General features: G+C 47.2%; 1 protein-coding gene across 1 annotated transcript in view; it reads right to left on the bottom strand.

Annotated features, from left to right (window-relative positions):
• The window catches only part of ABLIM3 (actin binding LIM protein family member 3), a 101,597-nt gene extending 81,807 nt beyond the window's left edge, over positions 1-19,790 (bottom strand). The window contains exons 1-2 of the mRNA XM_016210616.2: positions 19,655-19,790; positions 19,183-19,282 (exon numbers count right to left, since the gene is read on the bottom strand). Coding sequence (XP_016066102.1) covers positions 19,183-19,195 — 13 coding nt within the window. The 5' untranslated portion in view covers positions 19,196-19,282; positions 19,655-19,790. The remainder of the gene's footprint in view (positions 1-19,182; positions 19,283-19,654) is intronic.
• Between the last annotated feature and the right edge of the window lie 2,352 nt (positions 19,791-22,142).

Raw genomic sequence — 22,142 nt, 5'->3', positions numbered from 1 at the left:
AGAAATGCTAGCCCTGGACAGGTGGCTCAGTTGGTTGGAGCGTCATCCCATACACCAAAGGACTGTGGGTTCGATTCTCAGTCAGGGCATACACCTAGGTTGCGGTCTTAGTCCCTGGTCAGGGTGCATATGGGAGGCAACCGATCAATGTTTCTCTCACATTAATGTTTCTCTCTCTCTCTCTCCCTCCCCCCTCCCTTTCCCTCTCACTAAAAGTCAATAAGAACATATCTGTAGCTGAGGATAGAAAAGAAATGCTAAAGGTTATCTAAATACCTTTTATGTTGGGAATCAGAATGTGACTATATTTGGAGACAGGGTCTTTAAAGAGATGACTAAGTTAAAATGAGGACATTAGGATGAGCTCCAATCCAATATGACTGCTGTCCTTATAAGAAGAGATCAGGACACAGACATGCACAGAGCAAAGACCATGTGAAGACCTAGGGAGAAGACAGCCATCCACAAGCCAAGGAGAAAGGCCTCAGAAAAAATCAGCCCTGCTGACACCTTGATCTCAGACTTGTAGCCTCAAGAACTATCATAAAATAAATTTCTGTTGCTTAAGCCACCCATGAGTGGTATTTTGTTATGGCAGTCCTAGCAAACTAATATAGATGCCAGATCATAATTTTAAATAGTACACAGGGTATAAAAGCTGCCAGGGACCCCTGGAGAAGATGTCCTGTACCACCTATCCCTAGTCTCAGCCCTGTCATCTTATGCCTGGAGGCATAAGAAAATGCAACAGGTCCTAGCTGGCCTTTTCCCACTCATTCTGCACACAGTAGCCAGAGTGCCACTTCCAAAATGCAAATCTGATTATGCAAATCCAGGGATGCTTAATCCTGATCCTGCCTCCTCCAGCGGCATTTAACACCCTTCAGTGGTTTCACTTTGCTCTTGGGACAGTGCCAGACTCCTTGTCATGGCCAGGGAGGCCCTGCATGGCTTCTCCATGCCAGCCTCCCCCATCATCGCAGACCTGCCTCCCCACCAGCAATAGATGACAGCCACACCGGCTTGCTTCCTTTCCCCTCAAACACACCTGCTCCCTCTCAACTCTGGGAGATTCCCTCTTCAAAACAGACATGCCAGAGGTCCTGGCACGTTCAGATGTGGTACCGTCCTGGAAAATGCACGCTGGGGCGGACGGCTTCCTGCAGGAAGAAGTCCTGACTGCGCATGCCCCACTCCCTTTGTCACGTTGGTCACTGGTAAAAAGTAAGAAGCAGTGAAAAGCGTCAGAGCATTGAGCAAGCTGTATGCAGGATAGTCTTCCCAACCTTGACCTGGTGGATTCTGGTGACGGGCACCATTCACCTGAGAATTGTAAAAGGAGCTGGCGGGTGAGATTCGGGCCTGTCGGCCAAAACGAGTCACCTGCTCTGATGGGCATGATGAAAGGGTTCTTTCTTTTTTGGTCTGGGTTGCAAACTGTCCTTCCAGACATAAAGAGAGGAGCAAAGCCTCTATCGTAAGCTCATGGTTCTGCATCTCTTTTTATCACCATTTGATTTTAGAGACCACACTTTCTGAATGGGATGCTGAAATTCATGGTTGGGTGCATGGCCTAACGGGATGAAATACTTGAAATTGGGACGGTTGTACCTAAGAATACCACATTCATAAGGAACAGACTCTTTCTACCTTGTGCCATTTACCTGTAACCCACATAAAGCTGAATTTGCCGTGTGCTCAATTTCTGTGTAGAATTATATTAAATGTTAATGGAGAAACATAGCAACCAAAAGTACTAAAACACACACAATTCAAATATACGCTGGCTCCTCCCTCAAAGACCAGCCAAGAGAAGAAGGCATCTACTTAATAACTAGCAGAACAGAGGCCAACTCAAAAGGCCTTTTCATTCATTGTTTCACTTGATTGTCATTAAACATATGACTCAGGCAAGATGACATTCTTCCTGTCTCATAGATGAGAAAACTGAGGCTTAGGGAGCTGAAGAGATGCACCCAGATGCCAACACACCCCTTCTCACACCTAGTTCAGGGAGCTTTCTTCCCTACACTTACACACACACACACACCACTAAACTTCCTTCCTGCCATTCTGCATCCTAAAATATTATTTTTGTTTCCTGGAACTAATGTCAGCAAAAAATTATTGCCAATATATGTTCACAAAATCCCAAGGGATTCATTACCATTTGATTTTCAACCCCAGCTAAGAGCTCAGACAAGAGGGAGCAAACATCAATGAAGCATACAAGCATTTTCATTCTCTGAACCTCTAAGCTAGATTAATGCTTAAAAAAAAAAAAAAATCCTACCAGAATACCTCTCTTCTAGCCAAAGAGGCATTCTGTCACCAGTCAACTCCAGGAACCCTGGTACAATAATTAATGTGGGCCAGAGGCCCAAACTCATTGGCACAGGACAGATTCTCAGATGAGAAACAGTAGCCCCAAATCCTACTCACATAAAGGGCTTATTGACATTATCTGCTGAAAAGAATCCAGATTTCCAGGGGCATAGCAAAGTAGAGAGAAAGCAGAATTTTGGCTGTGGAGGAAGTGGGGGGGGCGCACATTTTCCCTATTTCAAAGCCCCTTACATTTTCACCAGAGCATTCCCTAAGTTCATACCCTCAGTGGACTTCACTATTGCCAAAGAACATTTCCCCATAGCACTGACGTCACAGAAGCCAAAATAATCCAGGTCAGCCAACACATTCCAGTTCTAAAACAGAAGGTTTCAGAGAATTCCTGCAGGCAGATTAGCTGTGGGTGATGCCCGGGGACCCTGGGCTCAGGAGCAGCTGCTTGGCCTGGGGCTGACTCCATGGAGCCAAACAGCCTCAGAAAGAGCAACAGCATTCAGATCCAGAACCCTCCCAAAAAGGTGGTTTGATTATTAAAGGGAGAGAAAGGGAGTGGATTAGGCCAAAAAGCTCCCCAAGATGGGTCAGAGGTCTGAAAGGTGCTGAAAAGGAGGTTGGATATGGACATAGGCGTTCATTCCCCTTTTCTTGGGCCCTGTGCTGGGCATGGATGTGGAAGGCCCTAGAGATGAAGGACAACTCCTGTATATTAGGTAGGTAGTTAGCCTGTTTGTGCTTCAGATTCTTCTTGACCTAGAGAAAGTGCAGAACCCCAGGCTATAGCCCAACAGGAGGACCACAAAGCGTAGCTACACATGGAAGGTGTCCCAGCCTTCCTAAGGACAAGATATCCTAAAGGTTCCCTGAGTCCCTTGACGCAAAAAGCTTTCCTGAGTGAGCACACTACAGTGAAATAAGCGTTATCCTGGTGTCACTTTTCTGGCACCCACCAAGGCCCAGGGAAGACCTGGATCCAAGCAGAAAGTGCCAAGTCAGCACAAACAGATAAAGTCCATGCACTAAAGCTCATGTTCACTGGTGTAGTTATTTATTTGGCAATATTTACCAGCTAATTTCCTTGTGCTAAGGACTGGGGATACACTGGTAAATGAAACAAGCACGTTTCCTCTCCTTTGGGAGAGATGTAGTAAGTAAATAAACAACTAAACAGATCATTACAAACTGTGATAAGTAGAATGAAGGAATAGGATAAGGGGTGGGGACAGGAAATCTGAAAGTAAAGCATTTCAGCTGAAACTGCAAAAAAAGGCAAGGAAGACAGCCATGAAAGACCAGGGGCAAGAGCGGTGCAGGTGGAGAAACAGCAGGTGCAAGGGCCCTGAGGCTAGAAAGCACATGGTGAGTTCAAGGAGGTGAGTGTAGCTGGAGTCGCAGGGTCAGGGAGAGACCTGAACAAAATATGTTGGGGAGGAGGCTCTTGAAATATACGATGCTTAAACATTTTTCAAGCACTTTCCCAGGTGTTGTTATAGTTGAAACAGCCTTTCGAGGTAAGCAAGGCTGACAGGATGGGTCCATTGAATTGATGAGGGTACTAGCAGATGTCACAGAGTTAGTAGGAGAGCTGAGATTTGGAGTTAGTTCTTCTGTTTCTAAGCCTAGGAAAGTATCTATCTATCTATCTATCTATCTATCTATCTATCTATCTATCTATCTATCTATCTATAGAGATATACAGATATAGATATATATGTATATAGATATATATATAGATATATATATACATATATATAATTTATGAATAAGGAAAATATATAGATTATAATTACAATCAGTTTTGACGAATACATAAACCCATGCAAACAATATCTCAATCAAGATAGGGTACATTTCCAACACTCCAGATAATTGAATGCCACCTTTTGCAGTCAGTCACTCCTCCCCCAACCAGAGCCCAACTCTGTTATGATTTCCACCCACATTGATTCGTTTTGTCTGCTCCTGAGCTTTATATAAGGGCTCCATACGGTACGTGTGCTCTTTTATGTCTGGCTTCTTGCACGCAGCATGCTTTTGGGATTCATTCATGCTGTGGCATGTACCAACAGCTGGTTCGTTTGTTTGCTAAGTAGTATTCCACTGTGTAAAAGTACCACACTTTGTTTATTCATTTGTCTATAGATGAACATCTGGGTTGTTTCCAGCTTTGGGATATTATGAATTAAGCTGCCAGAAACATTCTTGCACAAATCTTTTTGCAAGATACACATTTTCTACTCTCATGGGTAAATACCTAGAAGAGTTGCTGGATCATAGGTAGGTGTATGTTGAGTTGTTAAGAAATTCAGTTTTCCAAAGTTGTACCATTTTACATTCCCACTACAATGTATGAGGAATTTCAGCCATTTTGGTGGGTGTAAAAAAGTGGTTTTAATTTGCATTTCTCTGATGACTAATGACGCTGAGCACTTTTTGTGTACTCATTGATCATTTGCATATGTTCTTTTGTGAAGTGTCTTAGAATTTTCTTGCCCATTTTTGCTGCTTTAAGTGTTCTAAGAAGTCATTGCCTCCCTCAAGGTCATAAGATACTCTCCTGTATTTTCTTCTAGAAGCTGTATAGTTTTTGCTTTAGTTTATTTAGGTCTATGATCTATCTCAAATTAATTTCTGTGTATTGACTAGTGATGGACAGACTTGTCAAGTATGAGGACTCCTTTATTTTTATTTTAGTTTTTACTTTTTATTGTGGCATAACTTGCATAGAATCAAGTACACAAATCTTAAGGTAAAACTCAAAATTTTTACATATATAAACATCCTTGTAGCCACACTCAGATCATTTAAAGACTCCTTTTTCATGTTGAAATTATTTGTTAACCTCTGTATATTGATATTACATTTAAGTAATAGTTATGGTAGCTTCTTGCCATATTGGATTTCCTCAAACCCATGCATTTGACAGACTATGCATCTGAGGCTTGGTGCACACATGGATTTTTAAGCTCCAGCAATAATTCTCTGGCTCCCCAGTGGTCTGTGGCTGGCAGCTGGGGAGCAAATACACCATACTCTACAAGAGGTGTGCTAGGAAATGCTCATGAATAAACCATGTTGACTTACAGCAAATGACCATAGCGTAAGAATGTTTTAAATAAGGGCCAGGGACTTCAGAAGAGGAAATAAAATCACTTCAGGGGTGGATATGAGAAAGCTGGAGTGAGAGTCTTTTAGCCTAAAGATGGTTAGGATTTCGATAAATGGGGGTGATGGTAAGAGCTAAGTGCCAGTGGGAAGAATGGCTTTAAAAAGTGCCTTAGAATCCAACTGAAACCAGTTTAAGCAAAAAGGAAATTTTTTTGGTTCTTGCAACCAGGAGGTCTGGGGTTGGGGGTGGTAGGTAGCCTCTAGCCTCAAGTCTGGCTGGATGCAGGGGCTTTACTCTAGGTCAGAGATCTGATCTGGCTTTCTCTATTTTCAGGCAGCATCTTCTCACATATTAGACAAGTATGGCAACTAGTACTCTCCAACCCTCATCTCAGCTCGGCAGCCTCACTCGAATGGATACTTCTCCTTCCCAATATCTCCCTACTGAACAGGAAATACTCTGGGGGGCCTCTCTTGGGTCTAATGTCCACTGATGAACAAATCCTTGTGGCTAAGGTAGATAGGAAATGCTGGTTAGCTAGTCTAGGTCATACGCCACCCCCCGGGGAGGCACAGAACACAACTGACAGCCCATTAGCACTGCATGGACTTGGGAAGTGCTGTGCTTCATTATAAGGGAATGTGGGCTCTGAGTAGGAAATGAGAATGGGGAGCAAAGCAGGAGGAGGCTTTGCCTCGGGCGCTGAAGCACTAGCCTGGAATGTCTGTATTTGCCCACTTGGGAGAGTCTCCGGCCTGAGTGTCATTCTCTGCAGCCCAGGAGCTGGCTGCTGAACAGATCCCAGGGCAGCCTGTGCAGCTGGCATTTGGTGGCCACTTGAGAAGTCATTCAACACCAGAGTGTGAATTGTGGGATGTGCCGAATGTGAAGGCAGTGAACAGAGACAGCTTTGTGCAATCCTTTCTGTGTCTATACTTCCAGTGCATCTTCTCTATTATATTTCGGGTAAACTCCCCTTGTAGTTGCAAAGATGAACTAAACGAGAAGGATGAGGCATTTCTGTATCATCATTTTGCGTTGGAATATCAAAGTTGGAAGAGACCTTAGAGGTCATGTAGCACAGGGGTCAGCAAACTTGGGCCCATGGGTCAAATCACTCTCCTCTTTTATTTTTCTAAGTAAATTCTGATTAGACCTCAGCCCCATCCATTTGAGGACACACTGTCTGGGGCTCCTTTCATGCTACGGAGACTGCATGGCTTACAAAGCTCAAAATATTTACTACCTAGCCCGGCCGGGCGTGGTTCAGCAATTGAGCATCGACCTAGGATCCAGGCGATCAGGGTTCGATTCCTGGTCAGGGCACATGCCCGGGGTGCGGGCTGCAGCCAATCAATGACTCTCTTGTTGTTGATGTTTCTATCTCTCTCTCTCCCTCTCCTTTCCTCTCTCTGAAATCAATAAAGATACATTTAAAAAAAAAAATTTACTACCTAGCCCTTTACAGAAAAAGTAAACTTTTCTGGTCTAGTCTGACATGCTTCCTACTCAATTAAGAATGTTCTCTACAACATTAATTTCACCTCTGATTCATGCCTGGGATCAAAAGAGACAGTCCATGGAAAGTTTAGAATACAGTCTGATGTGTGATGAGTGCTCCTTAAATGCTAGCTAAACAAAAGTCCTGGGTTATCAATACACATTCCCCTCTCCCAACAGAATGACCAAGAGGTGACTCTATCCTAACAGTACCATGTGCTGATCAGTTTGTATATTCAAATTTGTGTTTTCCTAACACAAATGTATTTTATTACTTTACTGCTATTAATCATTATTGTTTTCTATGTGCCAGGCACCGTGCTAAGCATTTTATGTCCGATCCCTCTCTCAGTGATCCCCTGCTACTCCTATCTTGAGAGGAAATGAAAGCTTTGCGGGCGGGTAAAGCGAGTCTCTGGAGGCTGCACAGCTAGTAAGTGGCTGAGCTGGAATTTGAACCCAGGCAGCCTGACTCCACAGCTCCAGTGCTTATCAAATACACTATCTAGGCATCTAGATTTGGTCAGTAACCTAGTTTTCAAAGTATCAGCTCGCACAGTCCCAGAAATCAGAATCAGATAACAGGTCCACCTGTGGGCGTAAGAGCGGTGATGCCAACACGAACGCACAGCGGGCTACGGAACCACTGCCATCCTCTCTGCAGCCCACGGCTCCCCTCGCCCACGCACACCACGCCGCTTAGCTCGCCTCTCCCTGCCTCTGGGTGCTCTGATCATCAGGTAAGTGTTGCCGGGGAGAAGGTCCTAAATAATGCACAGCTCTGGTCGGGTCACTGCTCAGCTCAAAACCTCTCATGGCTCCCCATTGGCCATAGACTGTAACGAATACTCTCTAGACTGGCATTTAAAACTCTCAAAGATCTGATCCTCACCAACTCGCCAGCCTTATTTCTTCACTTTCCACCTACTCATACGCTATAGAGTGTAGACAAGCAGGACTTCCTGACATTTCCCAAAACACTCTGTATCTGTTTATTTCGCCCTCCACACGAGCCAAAGGCCTAGGATGCAGAAGTTGTGCAACAAGGGTTTGTGGGATGTTTGCCTGGGAGAATGAGTGAACGAGCCCATCTGGAAGGCCCCTGCCTTCCCTCTGCTCCCCCTAACAGAAGCTTACTCATTCCTCAGGGTCTTCTCCATGCAGTATTCCCCAGGTGTTCCAAAGGCATTTGACCTGTCTTCCCCTTCACTCTTCCCTCTCAACACCCAGGGGGGTTTCCTCTGTCCTTCGGTGATGCTGGAAGGAGATGGTCGGAGGTCACACTCCCTGTCCTGTGCTTCTCTGATCGCTCAGTGCCTGGCACGTCGCCTTACACAGCGCAGGGATTTGTTTCATTGCCCCAATGAATGGGAGAGCAGGGCTGGGACATCCAATGCGACTCTAAGAGCAGCCACCCCAAATCACACTCTCTCCCATGACCTTCATCAGAGTACAATGGGGAAAGACAGTGAAAGGGAGGGAGCAGGACGGGGTGAAAGGAGGCCTCAGAGTCAGATCAACATGTTTGCAAACACCTGCCCCACCACTTCCTAGCTCATGTGACCCTGGGCAGGTGACTTCACCTTTGAACCTCATGTCTCTTTTATGCAAAATAGGGATATAAATATTCCTCATTAAATTCATCTCTTCCTATATCCAAGGCTTCATTACCTATTAAATGTGAGATTCGGGGCCAAAGATGATCTCTCTGAGCCTCAGCTTCCTCCTCTGTAAAATGAGGATAATATTAGTGTCTACCTCCTAGGACTTTGTGAGGGCCGAGTGAGTTTATGCCTGTGAAGAGCTCAGCACTGTGCCAGGTACACAGTAAATGCTCAACACATGTAAACTGTTGGTAGCAATCATCACTGCGTCAAGCGCTGGAATGCATTTGGAGGACTCAGCAGTGAACAAAGAAGACAGGCCTGTCACAGAGCCATCATGTGGCTTATTGTCAGAAGGCGATAAGAGACAGAAACGAAGACAACAAGCTACTGGATAAAACGGTTGCCGGCTGTGGCAAGTTCTGGGAAGGATGGTGAGAACCAACATGACATGGGGACCTTCCTTAGATGCAGGATGCAGGCAATGCCCACGTAGGACTGTTGCAAGGATTAAAAAATAATGCATGTAAAACACTTATGCTCAGATATGCTAGCTGGAAACAATGTCTCTTGATTAGGAGGAGCTGGAAAAAATTGATCCGAGGCTAAAGCATCTCGGATGTGGGTTGGGCTTCTCTTTGTTCTTAAAATGCTCCCTCCCACGTCCCTTCTCCCTACATGTCATGGGCCCAGGCTCTGTCTGTCCTTTGAAAAAGGAATTTACGGTCACTTGAGGTTCCTGTACCATATAATCTTGGCATCATAGGCAATTCTCCTTCCAGAACAACATAGCCTGACTGTGAAAATATCTAATTTTATGGTTGCCTTAGATCGCCCTTGGGCAGGCAGGGTCCAGATCTCTGGGCCGTTTCCCCAGGTTTCAAAAAGCAGGCACAGGCGTCCAGCTGCCCCTGCCCCTGCACGCTGAGAGCAGCCTGCTGTGGGAAGACTGGCACTTGGTGGAGGGTGCTTCAGGTGCTTAAAATAGATCAATTGTGTCATTCGACTATTGCAATGCAATTGTTTCACTGGCCTTGCTAGTGCTGGTGAGGGCAAGAGATAACAGCGCATGGAGAAAGACCTGTGCTTGGCGCAAAATTAAACAGATGCAAGGAAGAAGCTTTGGAAATGATACAGGCAGTGGAGCGTGGAATTCTGCCAGGAGAGGGGCGGGGCTGTGGCAGGAGAACACAGCAGCCCACAGCACTGGGAACAACAGGGTGGCAAAGCCGAGCCTGGCTGGCCCCCTGTCCGCCTGGTGATACACTCAGGAAGGAGCCTAGAGGCTTCTGTGCGGCAGGACTCAGTCCAGTAGCATCATGTGAACTTCTCAAGGGACCACCGGTACTCTCGGGCGGACACCAGACCAACGTGAGGGGCTGACTGGCATCTCCCACTGCTCCTTCAGTGCCCTCTCCCTGGCACGTCCGTCCTCCCACTGTTCTGGCCGCTCTTCCCCGGGCACGCTCCCCTGGACCCCTGCCCACCCTGCGCACGCTGCTTGAGACTGGGCCTCGGCAGGGCTCTGCGGGGGCGCTGCCACCTCTTCCTGTCCCGGCGGCTGGGATCACATTGTCGCAGCCGCGTGGCTCCGTTTCTTCCTGCTGAACTTGAGAGCCACCACCCCTCCCCCACCCGGCCCGCTCCAATGGCTGCCGTGCCTGTGTCACCGACACTGGACAGTCGTGGCAGTTGAGGAGGGGACAAGTTCAGGTCACATTGGAGAGGTAGTAATGACCAGCCAGGGACACGGACTGGATATGGGGAAGTGAAGAACAAAAAACTGTAGACCAGGGCTGCTTTCTAACACTAACTCAGGTGACTGGGCAGATGGAGGCTCCAGCAACCCACTGGGACCAGAAACTTAGAGCAGTTTCTCCCCTTTATTCAAAGAGAATAAGTTTATTAATGTGTAGGTTTACTTAAGTTTATTAAAATTTAGGTTGAAGTGTCTTGGAATATCCATATGGGCAACTTCGTGGATGGTCAGGAAAATGAACCTAGGTCTTTATTGTAAAGAAAAAGAGAGCGAGCTTTGCATGAATAAATTAATTCATCAAATATCTTTTGAGCACCTACTATGTGCCAGGCACTGTGCTTTGCTTTCTATGAATTATTTGCTACCCTGAAGGAAGCCTGCCCTCAGCTGAAGAAATTATGTTGGCATTAACCACTTCCTCGCCTTTCTCGAGCAGGAGAACCCAATTTGACAGAGGAGAGGTCTTGAGTAGCCTGTGGGGCCCAGGTGTGGCCTTTCAGTAACCACTCCTTAGCTGGGTGGGTGTGTAAACTGCCCTTACTACTATGGAGCTCGAGCTGTTGACTAGATATCCTCAGCTGGACCAGGGATGCCCGCTCTGCTAGAACAGTCTCTGGAACAGTTCAGCCTCCCAGGGCACCTTCCTTTGGGCTGGAAAAGATGCCCAGAACTGGAACCAGTTATCCAGAATTTCCTTCCTTTGGGCTGCGCCTCACCCCTCACTACTAGGTTCCCCTGGAAACAAAACTGACCTCTGGGAGATGGGGCGGGACATTGTTTGCCCAACTGTATCCAACAGGATATGATATCTCCCTTCTGGGAATAGCTCAGCTGGGGAAATAAGACCACGCAGTAGGGTTTTGCTCACTTCAAGAGGAGTTTAATAGCACGGCAGTGTTCATCAACTGCTAACTCCGGACAGGACTTTCTTCTGTAATAATTAACAGACAGGTTGCAGTTTCCACATCTCTGTGTGAAGATACTCTTCTCCGTGTTTGATGTTATATGGATCACCTACTATACAGGGGTTTAAAAATTCCAATGCTTACAGCAGCAAGGTAACATAAAAACATTAAGCTGTTCTTGTGCAACTTAATCGGAAGTGATGGCAAATGTGGCACACTAGAGACCACTACACGCCCCACTGAAAACAGGCAATCCTACTGACTGTTGTCACATAGGAAAACGGGGCCAGGGAAAATGGGGTAAGACCTTCCAGTTGTTTCCTTAAGAGAAGCTATAAATCCTAATTTTGATTTCCCAGTTTTCCAATGTTCGCAGATGATTCAAACTCACTGAAAACCTGGTGTAGGACAGATACAACATATCCCATCGTGCTGGTCACCAGCTGGCCCTGTTTGATCCATGAAGGCCGGGGCATGTGTGTTATGTTTACTGCTGTGAGCCCAGCATCAGGTCCAGTGCAGAGTCTGGGCCAGTAAATATTTGTTGAGTGAACAAATGAGCAATCCATTCTTATTCCCCATGTTGGACATTCCCAGGAACTAGGCTGATTGGAAACCAATGCCATGACTGTAAATTCCATCACACTATTGAGATGTGACAGTTGTGCATAATGACCTACACGGAGGACTGGGTAGGGAGTGTGTGTTTTCTGCAGACAGACCAACTGTGGACTACGAAGCCACTGAGGCCCTCCCTTCTGGGGACCTCCTACGTGTGAACTCTTCCCTTCAGGTTCTCAGAGGTGGTGAAATTAGGGTTTAAACATCAAAACTAGGCAGATAACCTCTGTGACATGCATGTTTAATAATCAACTATCAGCACCCTACACTAGCCCTGGGGAATGGCTGATATTCAGGGGAAACCAATCCACAATAAAGTCTTCTCCTGGGAATGGTCATTTACTTAACAAACACAATGTTATGGAGAATTGTGTTCCCCCAAATTTATATTTGAAGTCCTAACCCGCAGTACCCCAGAATGTGACCTTACTTAGAAATAGGGTCTTAACAGAGGTAGGCAAGTTAAAATGAGGTTATTAGGGTGGGCCCTAATCAATACCACTGGTATCCTTATCAAAAGGGAAATATGGACACAGAGACACACACACAGAGAAGAGAATGTGAAAAGACAAATGGACAAGACCAAGAAAGGGGCCCAAGGGCAGGAGGAGGCTGATGAAATGAGGGAGGATGGGTCTTGGCACCATTGTACGTGGCATGCATGACGCTTCAACCCCAAGGATGAGCCAGTGCTGGGTTTGTGCCTAGGAAAGCCATAGCTTTTGGGAGTTTTGGGAGTTCCAAACACATGCGGAACACAGCATTTAAAGGACACAGAACTGACTTTGGTGCTCAGTACCTCTGGCACCCTGGGGTCAACTAAGTCTCCGGTGGCCCAAGGAAAGAAGCCTAGGACAGATGTTTCCCCATGGCCCTCAGAGGGGACCAATCCTGCTGAAACCTTGATTTCGGACTTTCAGTTTCCAGAACTGAGACAATACATTTTTGTTTTTTAAGCCACCCACTTTGCAGTACTTTGTCATGGCAGCTCTAGCAAACTGATACACACTAATTTTATTTGTTTTATAGATACTTGCTATATGCCAGGCACTGTTTTAAGCAGTTCACAACTATTAACTTATTTATTCTTTATAACAGCTCTATGAGAGAGGAACTATTATTATATTCCCTGTGATTTTCATTAGAGATGAGGAGCTGAGGTACAGAGGAGGTAAGTGACTTGCCCAAGGAAAACACAGCAAGTAAAGGGCAGAACTGGAATTTGAATACAGCTATTTAGTTCCATTCTGTGCTCTTAAGAACTACAGGAGAACAATTTAATTGGCAAAGGTGCTTATACACTGGTTGTTTTCTGTTCTCTTACAATGGTATCTGGCTAATGTTGGCTATTAGCCAGTTGTTGACCATTCACCACGGCAGATGTTAACTAAGCAAGATAAAGCTCTTGCCAGATAGGAAAGCTGGAGTTCAGAATTGATATCACTTCCTTTATGCAATACAAGTACTCTTGAAATCACATTGTGATTTGCAGAGATGTGTTATAGTCATCATATTGTTATATGGTTTTTCAATTGTTCCTTACATTAGCCCCCTAAGCCCCCTTAGCCTCAAGTAATCCTTTGTCAACAACTGCTTCATTTGGGAAGCACTGTTTTTTGTTGTTTGTTTGTTTGTTTTCTTTAATCTCTGCCCTTATAAAGTATACAGTCATCTCTATTTTATCTGTTTTGCAAATTTAGAATTTCTTTAGAGGGCATCCTATGTGCTTGTATTTGTAATGGCATCTTTTTTCAAGGAATTCTTAGGGTCCCTGACCTGGTCAGTGATGTCAGCAGAGGAAGGTCATCGTGCTTCTTGTGCTGTGTGTCTCAGTTCTGAACTCCCTGCCTCTCCAGATCCACTCTGTCCCCTTCTCTACCCTGCACTGACCATGATGGGCCCATCAACTGCCTTCCTTGCTCTCTGGCACTTGGTTGGATTGAGCCAATGGGGAGCACTGTAGGAGAGGTCAGGGTATTTATTCCCTTGCTTCCTTCCTTGGGGTTGCCATCAGCTGGCTGCCTTTCTGGAACCAGGGGCCATAGCTCCTATCAGGCAGGCCTTACCCTACAGCTTGCTGGGTCTGTGGGTTCCTTTTATTTTTTGCCCCATCAGGCCTGGGAACAGTTGTGGTATGAGTGGTAATGGGCTGCTGCTGTTTCTAGCCTCCTAGTACGGAACCATCCTTGCTTCTCTGTTTGTTCCTCTACACCCTTCTCACACACCTGCAAAGACACCTTCTATTTAGCTCCCTTCAAATTGCCCATCTCTTCCCTGCCAGAACCCTAACTGATAGATTCCTCTTCTCCTTCACCCTTAACTCAATCAGGTGCTGGGCCATGCGGGCTTTGTTTTCTAAAGGATCTTTCCCCTTATTTATATTCTTACAACCATCAAAATCCTGGCCCTCAAACTTTTTCTGAACTAGTGTAGTTGTCTCTCACCTAGGATCCTAACTTCCTGTATTGCCCTTTTCAATCCATGCCCTATACAACAACAGGTTAATAATCTTCCTGAAAGCCATGGCTTTCTTGTGTACTGAACCCAGTGCTGGCTACAATACCAGCAAAACAGGTTAATTTTCAACCAGAAGGTTTGGCTCTTAAGATAGCGTCATTGCAGAACTTTGCTCTGTTCAGTGGCCAACTCAACTTTGGGTTCAGTTCCATTCTCTGAGACCCAGTGCCAATGAGTTTCTCATGTTATTTCACTTAATCTTCACAACCCAGTACACAGGTATTACTGCTCACATTTTACACATGATAAAATTCAGGCTCAGAGACGTGATCTATTCCATCCAAGATCACAGACAGACTACACCATAGATCTTGCCTTTGAACTCCGGAATCCATACCCCAAAGCTCAGGTTCTTACTGCCCCAGTATGGTGTTGCTTAGTCCATGCCATCTTTGTGGGTGTTGTATGACCCCTCAGTGCTCTCTTCAATGAAACTTGTTGACATGCCAGTCCATGATAGAGACCCAGAAAGGAGCCCGAGAGAAGCTGATGAAATGAGGGAGGATGGCTCTAGGCACCATTGTACATGGTATACATGATGCTTCAACCTCAGCGATGAGCGAGCGTTGGCTTTTGTACCAGGAAAGCCATGCTTTCAGGATTTCTGGGAATTCCAACCCAAGTCAGGAGCACAGCATTTTATGGGACACAGAACTGACTCTGGTGCTCAGGGCCTCTGGCACTCTGGGGCCAACAGTCTTCCCTGGCTTTGGATCTAGATCTTTGGGAAATCCTGGGACCAACATGGGAATGGGAGACACTGACAGGGAATAACCAAAAATGTATTGTTCCCTAAGAACATGCACTTTAGGTGTGGTGCCCTCATGGCTCTGGGGGTTGTGTGCGAGCAAGGAATCTGGGGCCAGCTCCTTCCTCCCTGTGTAGGTTCAGGAAAATGCCCTGTGATCACTTGGATGAGTGTGTGATGACAGACAAGGCTCTGAAGGAAGAAGGCCAAGGTGCGTGGAGAGCATACATGAGGGGTATGGCAGCTGGGCTGGGGAGCTGAGGGGCTCCTGCAGCTCTGGAGGGTGAGAGGCCAGCCAGGCTGCAGGGGTGGGGATAGGCTGAGGGGCTGGTGCTGCAGGGGGAGGGCTTCCCAGGAGGATGGAACAGCACATGCAAAGTTGGCAGGAGCTGGCGCTGAGAGGGAATGGAAGGAGGCAAATGGGACGGGAGCATGGAGAGAGGTGCAGTGTGGATGAGATGGGCTGTGAGCAAGGCTGGGCCAGGCCACTTGGGACCCTGCGGGTCTTACTGAGGGGTTTCCTCTCGCATCTTAATAGCCATGAACAATGAGGTCCACATTTTAAAAAATTAATTTTAAAGAAGGAGGAAGGAGGGTTGGGAGAGAGCGAGAGAGAGAGAGGAGAGAGAAACATCGATGTGAGAGAGACGCATTGATCATTTGCCTCTGGTACGCATCCCAACCGGGGATTGAACCCACAATCTAGGTAGTGCCCTAACCGGGAATCTAACCTACAACCTTCTGGTGCGTGGGAAGATGCTCCAGCCAATCGAGCCACCTGGTGAGGGTGGGATCCCCATTTTAAGCGGAGTGTGATGTAGAAGGTGGATGGGGAGAAGGGAGGGGGCTGGAGTGGATGATAGGAAACCAGTAAGAGGGCTGCCTCAGTAGGGCAGGAGACAAGTGACAGATCCTTGGAATTAAGTTTGACACAGGCCAGGGGAAGGAAAGGCTGGATGGTAGAGCCTCCCAACAGAGGCTAAGGTAAAGGCGATTGTTGTTTTCCCTTCCTTTCCCTTGAAGCTCTTCACCCATGGGAGTGTCCCATCCGCCTCAGTGTCAGCCCAGGGGTCTGAGCCCTGGGTGTCCTGCTCATGCCTCTGGCAACTCGTTCTCCCTCTTTCCCCTTCCTTACTGGTCGGAGGACCAAACCCCACCTGTTACATTCTGCCAGGTCCGAACCACCGCCCGACTCCATCATCTCCAAAACTACCCCTTTCTCTCAAATCCCCTTTTTGTGGCATCCTGAAGCTCAGCTAGATTTCAGAAGCAAGGAAGAGGTACACTGAGGTGTCACTCGCTGACTGAGCACTCCCTGTTTTGCCATCTGAGTCATGTGTTTCTTACTGATAAAAACAACATACATATGTTCGCAAAGCATTTTCTCATAATCCAGTTTAATCCCCAAAATCTCACTTCTGGAATTCCTCTCAGTTTATGATGAAGGCATGACGTCCAAGAGGTTGAGTAATGTCATAATGTCATAATCCTCGCTAATGTCATAAAGTCAACAGTGGCGACAGCCAAAACCACAGCTGCAGTGGCGATGACAATCTGACCTCCGTCGCTGACATGATGCCAGCCATGCCCAAGGTACCACATTCTGAATTTTATACAGCACATGTATCTCCATTCCATGCTGAGGGAGGTCTCATCATTCCCATTTTGCAGATGGGACAACCATGCTGAAGATCACATAGCTAATAAATGGAAAAGGAGAACAAGAACCCAGGACCCCCCGATTCCAGGGACCACGCTCTATCAATGCCTACACCCTGTCCCAAGACCACAGCCCCTCCCTCCTCTTCTCCAGATGAAGTGATTAGACTTCAATAGTAAGCTCATGCTTTGCCTCCACTTCAGCAGTGACATTTGAACCATGGACTAGGGATGGTCCACACTGTCAAAATGTCATGCATCCAAGAACCTTTCATAATCCAACTATTAAGTCCATGACTTGAAGTTATTATAAGCCTCTAGAAGATTTCACCTATAAAGTTGGAGTAATAATGCAATCTCACAGGTTGGGCGTGAGAGTTTGGGGTGATTGTGCAGGTGGCTGGTGGAGAGTGAGGACCCAGTAATTGGAAGTGAAAGAAAAGCTAAGGAAGATTCTCAGGTTCAACCTCAGGCATGAGGATTAAATTAAGAATGTCACATCCCAAAGGCGAGAGCATTTTTGCTTAGGTCAGGTCACTCCAGAGATGTCCTGTCAACCCTGTTCCCATGCCCTTGTGACCCTGCCACTCCTTTGCTCCAGTGAGGTCTGATTTCCACTCTCTCCATCTGCAGGCTCTCAGGGCGGGGAGGAGCCTCAGGGATGCTGAAGCCCAGCCCCTGGGCCTTGAGCGAGTCTCTCCACAGTGTTGCCCCAGGTAGCACTTCCTCTTGTGGGGACTTCAGGGACACCCAGGGCTGCCCAAGTCACTCTATTCTGTTTATTTTCCACCAGTCTCCCTACTTAGAAAAAGTGGCTGGAATGACATTTTTGTCAGTCCTCACCTCTGCAGTATTCAACTCTATTGGTCGTTATTTCTTAAAAAAAAAAAAAATAGTAAAATCTGCTTCATTCTTTCAAGAATACTCAATGTTGCTAACAGAACAAGAATTCCTCACAATTCCAGAGAAAAGGGCAGGGTTGATGGCTTGTTATCTCATTTCTTAGTTCCTTGAAAAAAAGATGAGCCATCTTTCTCTTCTGTCATTTAGTGGGAAAGGACTCTGATAGATACTGTTTTTTGCCACAGATAGTGAGGAGTGACTGGCTGTTCACATCGTTATTTGTCTGAAAGCACCAGATGCAAACATGTGGCCCACTAAGAGATCTGGTCTACAGAATGTTGCTCTTTCCCTGAGCCTGGTGTGAAGCCAAAGCACTGTTCCAGGCTGGCAAAATCAAGAGGCACATTCTTTGGCTGAACGAGGCAAAGCGAGTCCAGCCTCACTTGCTTGCTTAGCACAGCTATGTAACACACAAAGGAAGGCAGCAGAGAGAAGTCATGCAAATACATAGTAAAGAATATTTCATTTCCGTCTCAATGGCCTTTGCCCTGTTTCCTTTCCTCCATGCAACAGCCTGGAAATGGAGGGAAGGTGAGGAAACAGGGTTTGGTCTGGACACAGCCTCAGAAGATACTGATTTTTCTGGTCTTGCTGCTCAGCTCTAGCTTTTTTAGAAGAAACTTGTAGATTCTTAGATTAGAAGGGTCTCTAATTCAACCCCTCTCATTTTACAGACATCTGGGATCCAGAAAGGAGACTGATGGGAAAGTCATAGACCCAAGGAAGTGAATATTCCTAGGGATCCCCCAATTCTAGAACCCCACCTGCTGCTGGAATGACCCAGCAAGCTCAGCTGATGAGGGAGCAGGAAGGGGGACTTGACCCAGGGTGGTGCCACTACGGGTGCCCATGGTTAGAGGGACTACATTGACAAGAAATGGACTGGGCCTCCTTGTATTTCTGGCTGCATTTCTCAATAGCTGGGGCCCAGCCCAGTAGCAAAACGTCTGGTCCTGGCTCTGCAAAGCAGTTGTTACCTCTGGCATATTAGAGACCTTGGCCAAAGAGCTTGTCTCTTTCTCGCCTTCTGGGCATGGCTAAACAGCCTATGTGGGGAAACCAGCCCCGGCCCAAGGGGCAGCAGGCACTGGGGGAGAGGGATATTTTACAGTCTCCAGGCCCACCCACTGAGGGCCAGCCTCCCTGCTCCTCCCAGCTCCAGGACAAGCAGAGCTGTCCGTGGCTTTCCAGCTGTGCGCAGAGAGGTGTCCTCAGAGCCCCCACAGTCAGACAATGGCCACACTACTGCTTCCGAGGCCTTCCCAGGCATTGCTAGGAGGCAGGCAGCCTTCCTTGCAGAGGCAAGTGGCGCTGCCGATAAAACATTAGCAAAATTATGAAAAACCAGACCCCTGTTCCTCTGCCGGGAGCACAGAAAGAACCAAGGAGTCTGGGGGCCAGGTGTCCACCCAGATGCCAGGCCTCCTGCCTCCTTCCAGGCAGCCCTGGCGCAGGCTCCCGCACCTCCCGCCCCCACCCTGTTCCCATAGCAAAGGAGAGGAGGACCCACTTACTGCTCGTGTTCATGGTGATGCCTTTGCTCTGGGTCCTTCATTCAATACGGAGGCCCTGGTTGCTTTTAAAATCTTCGGATCTTCCGACCTCACTCATCACCTGGGGGGGGGGGGGGGGAAGGCAGTCCAGTGCCAGCTCTGTATCCTCAGGTGCTCGCTCTCCCTCCGCTGTCCCCGGTCGGGCTGTAGCCACCGGCCTTGAAGGCGAGCGCACTAATCGGCGCAGGTGAGAGCAGCGGGAGGCGACGGGCAGAACGGGCGCCCCGCTCTTGCCGCCCTCGGACTCAGAGGCAGAAGCGGGGCCGGCGGCGCCTGCGGGAGCGCACCCCCAACTACTCCAGCCCAGCGGCTCGGGAGCCCAAAGGGGGTGTGGACCACGGGGAGGCAGGGCGGGGGCAGCGCGCGGGGCGCCGGCTCCTCCGGGCAGCGTCCCCGCCCGCCTTCCTGAGCAGCGACCCGCCCCGGCACCCACCTCTCGGCCAGTGTCGGGAGCCAGAGGCCCCTGCCCGGGCCCCTGCGACCGGTTCATGAATCCTGGTCCTCGTCTGGGGTCTCGAATTCCAAGGCGAGCAAAGCGAAATAGGAGAGCTCGACATCCATGATGCGGGCTCGCTGGGTGGCAGCGCGGGGGGCGCGGCCGCTCGCTGCTGCCACCTGCTGGTCGCACCGGCGCGTGCTCAGGCCCCGCCCCACTCGGGCTTCTCCCTGGTTCCTGGGGGGGGGATGTGGAGATGGAGGGGACCCCTGTGTCTTGGGGCCAACAAGGGGATGCTTGACCTCTTGTTTCCCTCCCTCGGCCTAAGGACTAAACAATGACAGGGAAATAAAGTGATATTGGGAGAGGCTGCGAAGCAAGGATTGGCTTTGTAGGAAGACCGTTTTCATTTCCAACTCTGCTTGTATCCAGTTTGGTCTTGACCAGGTCACTGCTGTCTCTGGCTCGTCTGCCTCCTGTGTAGAAGGGAGCAGCTGGACAAGCAGGTGGGACATTGGGGGATTCTCCCAGCCTCCTAATTTATGTTACTATCTTCCCCCTTCATACCCCCTTATAACTGATTCATTTGTTACAGTTGTTTATCATCTCTCTTCCCCACTAGAATGTTAGTAGCACCATGAAAGTGTGGGTCTTGTCAGTAGGGCTCACTGTGGGGCCCCCAATACCTAGAATAGTGCCTAGCACACAGTAGGTATCAATAAATAGTTGTTGACAGAACGCTCCAGGTCTTCTCTGGATCTAATACTGTGCAGCCCTCAGAGTGGAAGGTCTAGGAACCTCCACCCTGAAACACTTCCCAGTCTGACGCAACAGGTATGTGGCCTCGTGACTCAGTCTCACAGGTCCACCCAGTTTTTGTATGGCCAACTAGCTCTTGTCCAACAGTGTTTTTGTTTAGTTTTGCTTTTGTAATTAGTTCACCTGGGTATGTATTTTAGAAACCTATATTGTGGTTTTTTGGGGTTATAATTAACTCAGTGGGGTGGGGTTCTTTACATTTCCCTGACGACTTAACTTGTCAGCTTCTTAATCTAATTCATGACCACAGAAGCATGACTTTTGAGTGTAGAAAAACAAGACTGAGAAGACACATGATCCCTGTCTATGGAATGACTCTGATTAGAGCATGCGTTGAATCAAAAAACTGTGAACACACACCCCAGCTTATAGACAAGGAAACGGTGGGTCAGAGAGGCTAAACTACCTGCCCCAGGTAGAACTGGACAGAGTCTTCTCATTTCTAGCTCGGTCCCATATGAGAGTGGCTCGGTGCACCAGAGTCTGGGATGACAGTGTAGGGGTGGGTAGCCACCCTCTTAAAACTTGGAAAGGACACCTTTTAGGGAAATACAATGCTTCTGCCTTTCACAGGGTGAAAAAAAAAATTGATATGGCCATGACCTCAAGATGTGATAGCGATTAAAGAATCTTCAGAGAAATTGAAGGATCAGTGCATTTGAAACACATTTTGTTGGCTTAATAGGATTTGTTTCCAATGGAGGGGGAATAACCCTAAAGCTACTCACTATGGTTCTCTAAGTTTTGTTTGTGCAACAACCACCCAAGATATCTGAAAAAAATGCAGATTCCCACGCTTCTGGTTATTTGCTTTGCTTTTTTTTTTTTAATATATATATATCTTTATTGATTTCAGAGAGAGGAAGGGAGAGGGAGAGAGAGAGATAGAAACATCAATGATGAGAGTCATGATCGGCTGCCTCCTGCACGCCCCCGACTGGGGATCGAGCACGCAACCCGGGCATGTGCCCTGACCGGGAATCGAACCCCTATCGCCTGGATCCTAGGTCGGTGCTCAACCGCTGAGCCACACCTGGCCGGGCTGCTTTGCATTTTAAACAAGTATCCCAGATGATTGCCTGACCACTATTTACTACTGAAAAGGGCAGAGGCTTAGAATAGCTTTGAAAACAGTAAGCAATTAATAAATACTTTAATCATTCCAAAAGAATTCTTCAGAGACCCCTTACATTTTCAGATTGGGATTCCTTGTTTGGTTCTCCTGTTGCATGTAACTTGCTAGGTTCTAGTGCTTGGAAAAAGATATTTTTTCTGGGAGAAAGTTTAGGTAAGTTAAATATCAGTATGTAAAATTGAGTGTTCAGTGTACATATTTAGTTATCACACACAGCTTCAGTGTTCAGAAATTTTTCGATTACAAGACATAGTCAAGTAAAAGCTTGGTATTCATTCATTCATTCATTCATTCATTCATTTACTCAGCCATCATTTATTGAATATCTACTTTGTGCTAAGCCCTGTGCTAGCTAGACCATGCCTCCCTAGAGCATAAGTTTTATTTCGGGGGGCAGGAGGAAGACAGTAATTAACTAAGTAATTAACATGAATATTAGGTAAACCCAATAATACCTTGGTTAAGAGACCAGAAACAATTTCCAGCCCAGCTGATTTTCAATCCCTGTTTCATCACTTACTAGCTGTGTGA

This window comes from Miniopterus natalensis, chromosome 4, assembly GCF_054644295.1.
Source record: "Miniopterus natalensis isolate mMinNat1 chromosome 4, mMinNat1.hap1, whole genome shotgun sequence".
Taxonomy (NCBI): domain Eukaryota; kingdom Metazoa; phylum Chordata; class Mammalia; order Chiroptera; family Miniopteridae; genus Miniopterus; species Miniopterus natalensis.
Note: the sequence above shows the minus strand (reverse complement) of the source record. Positions and strands in the feature narration are given on the sequence as shown.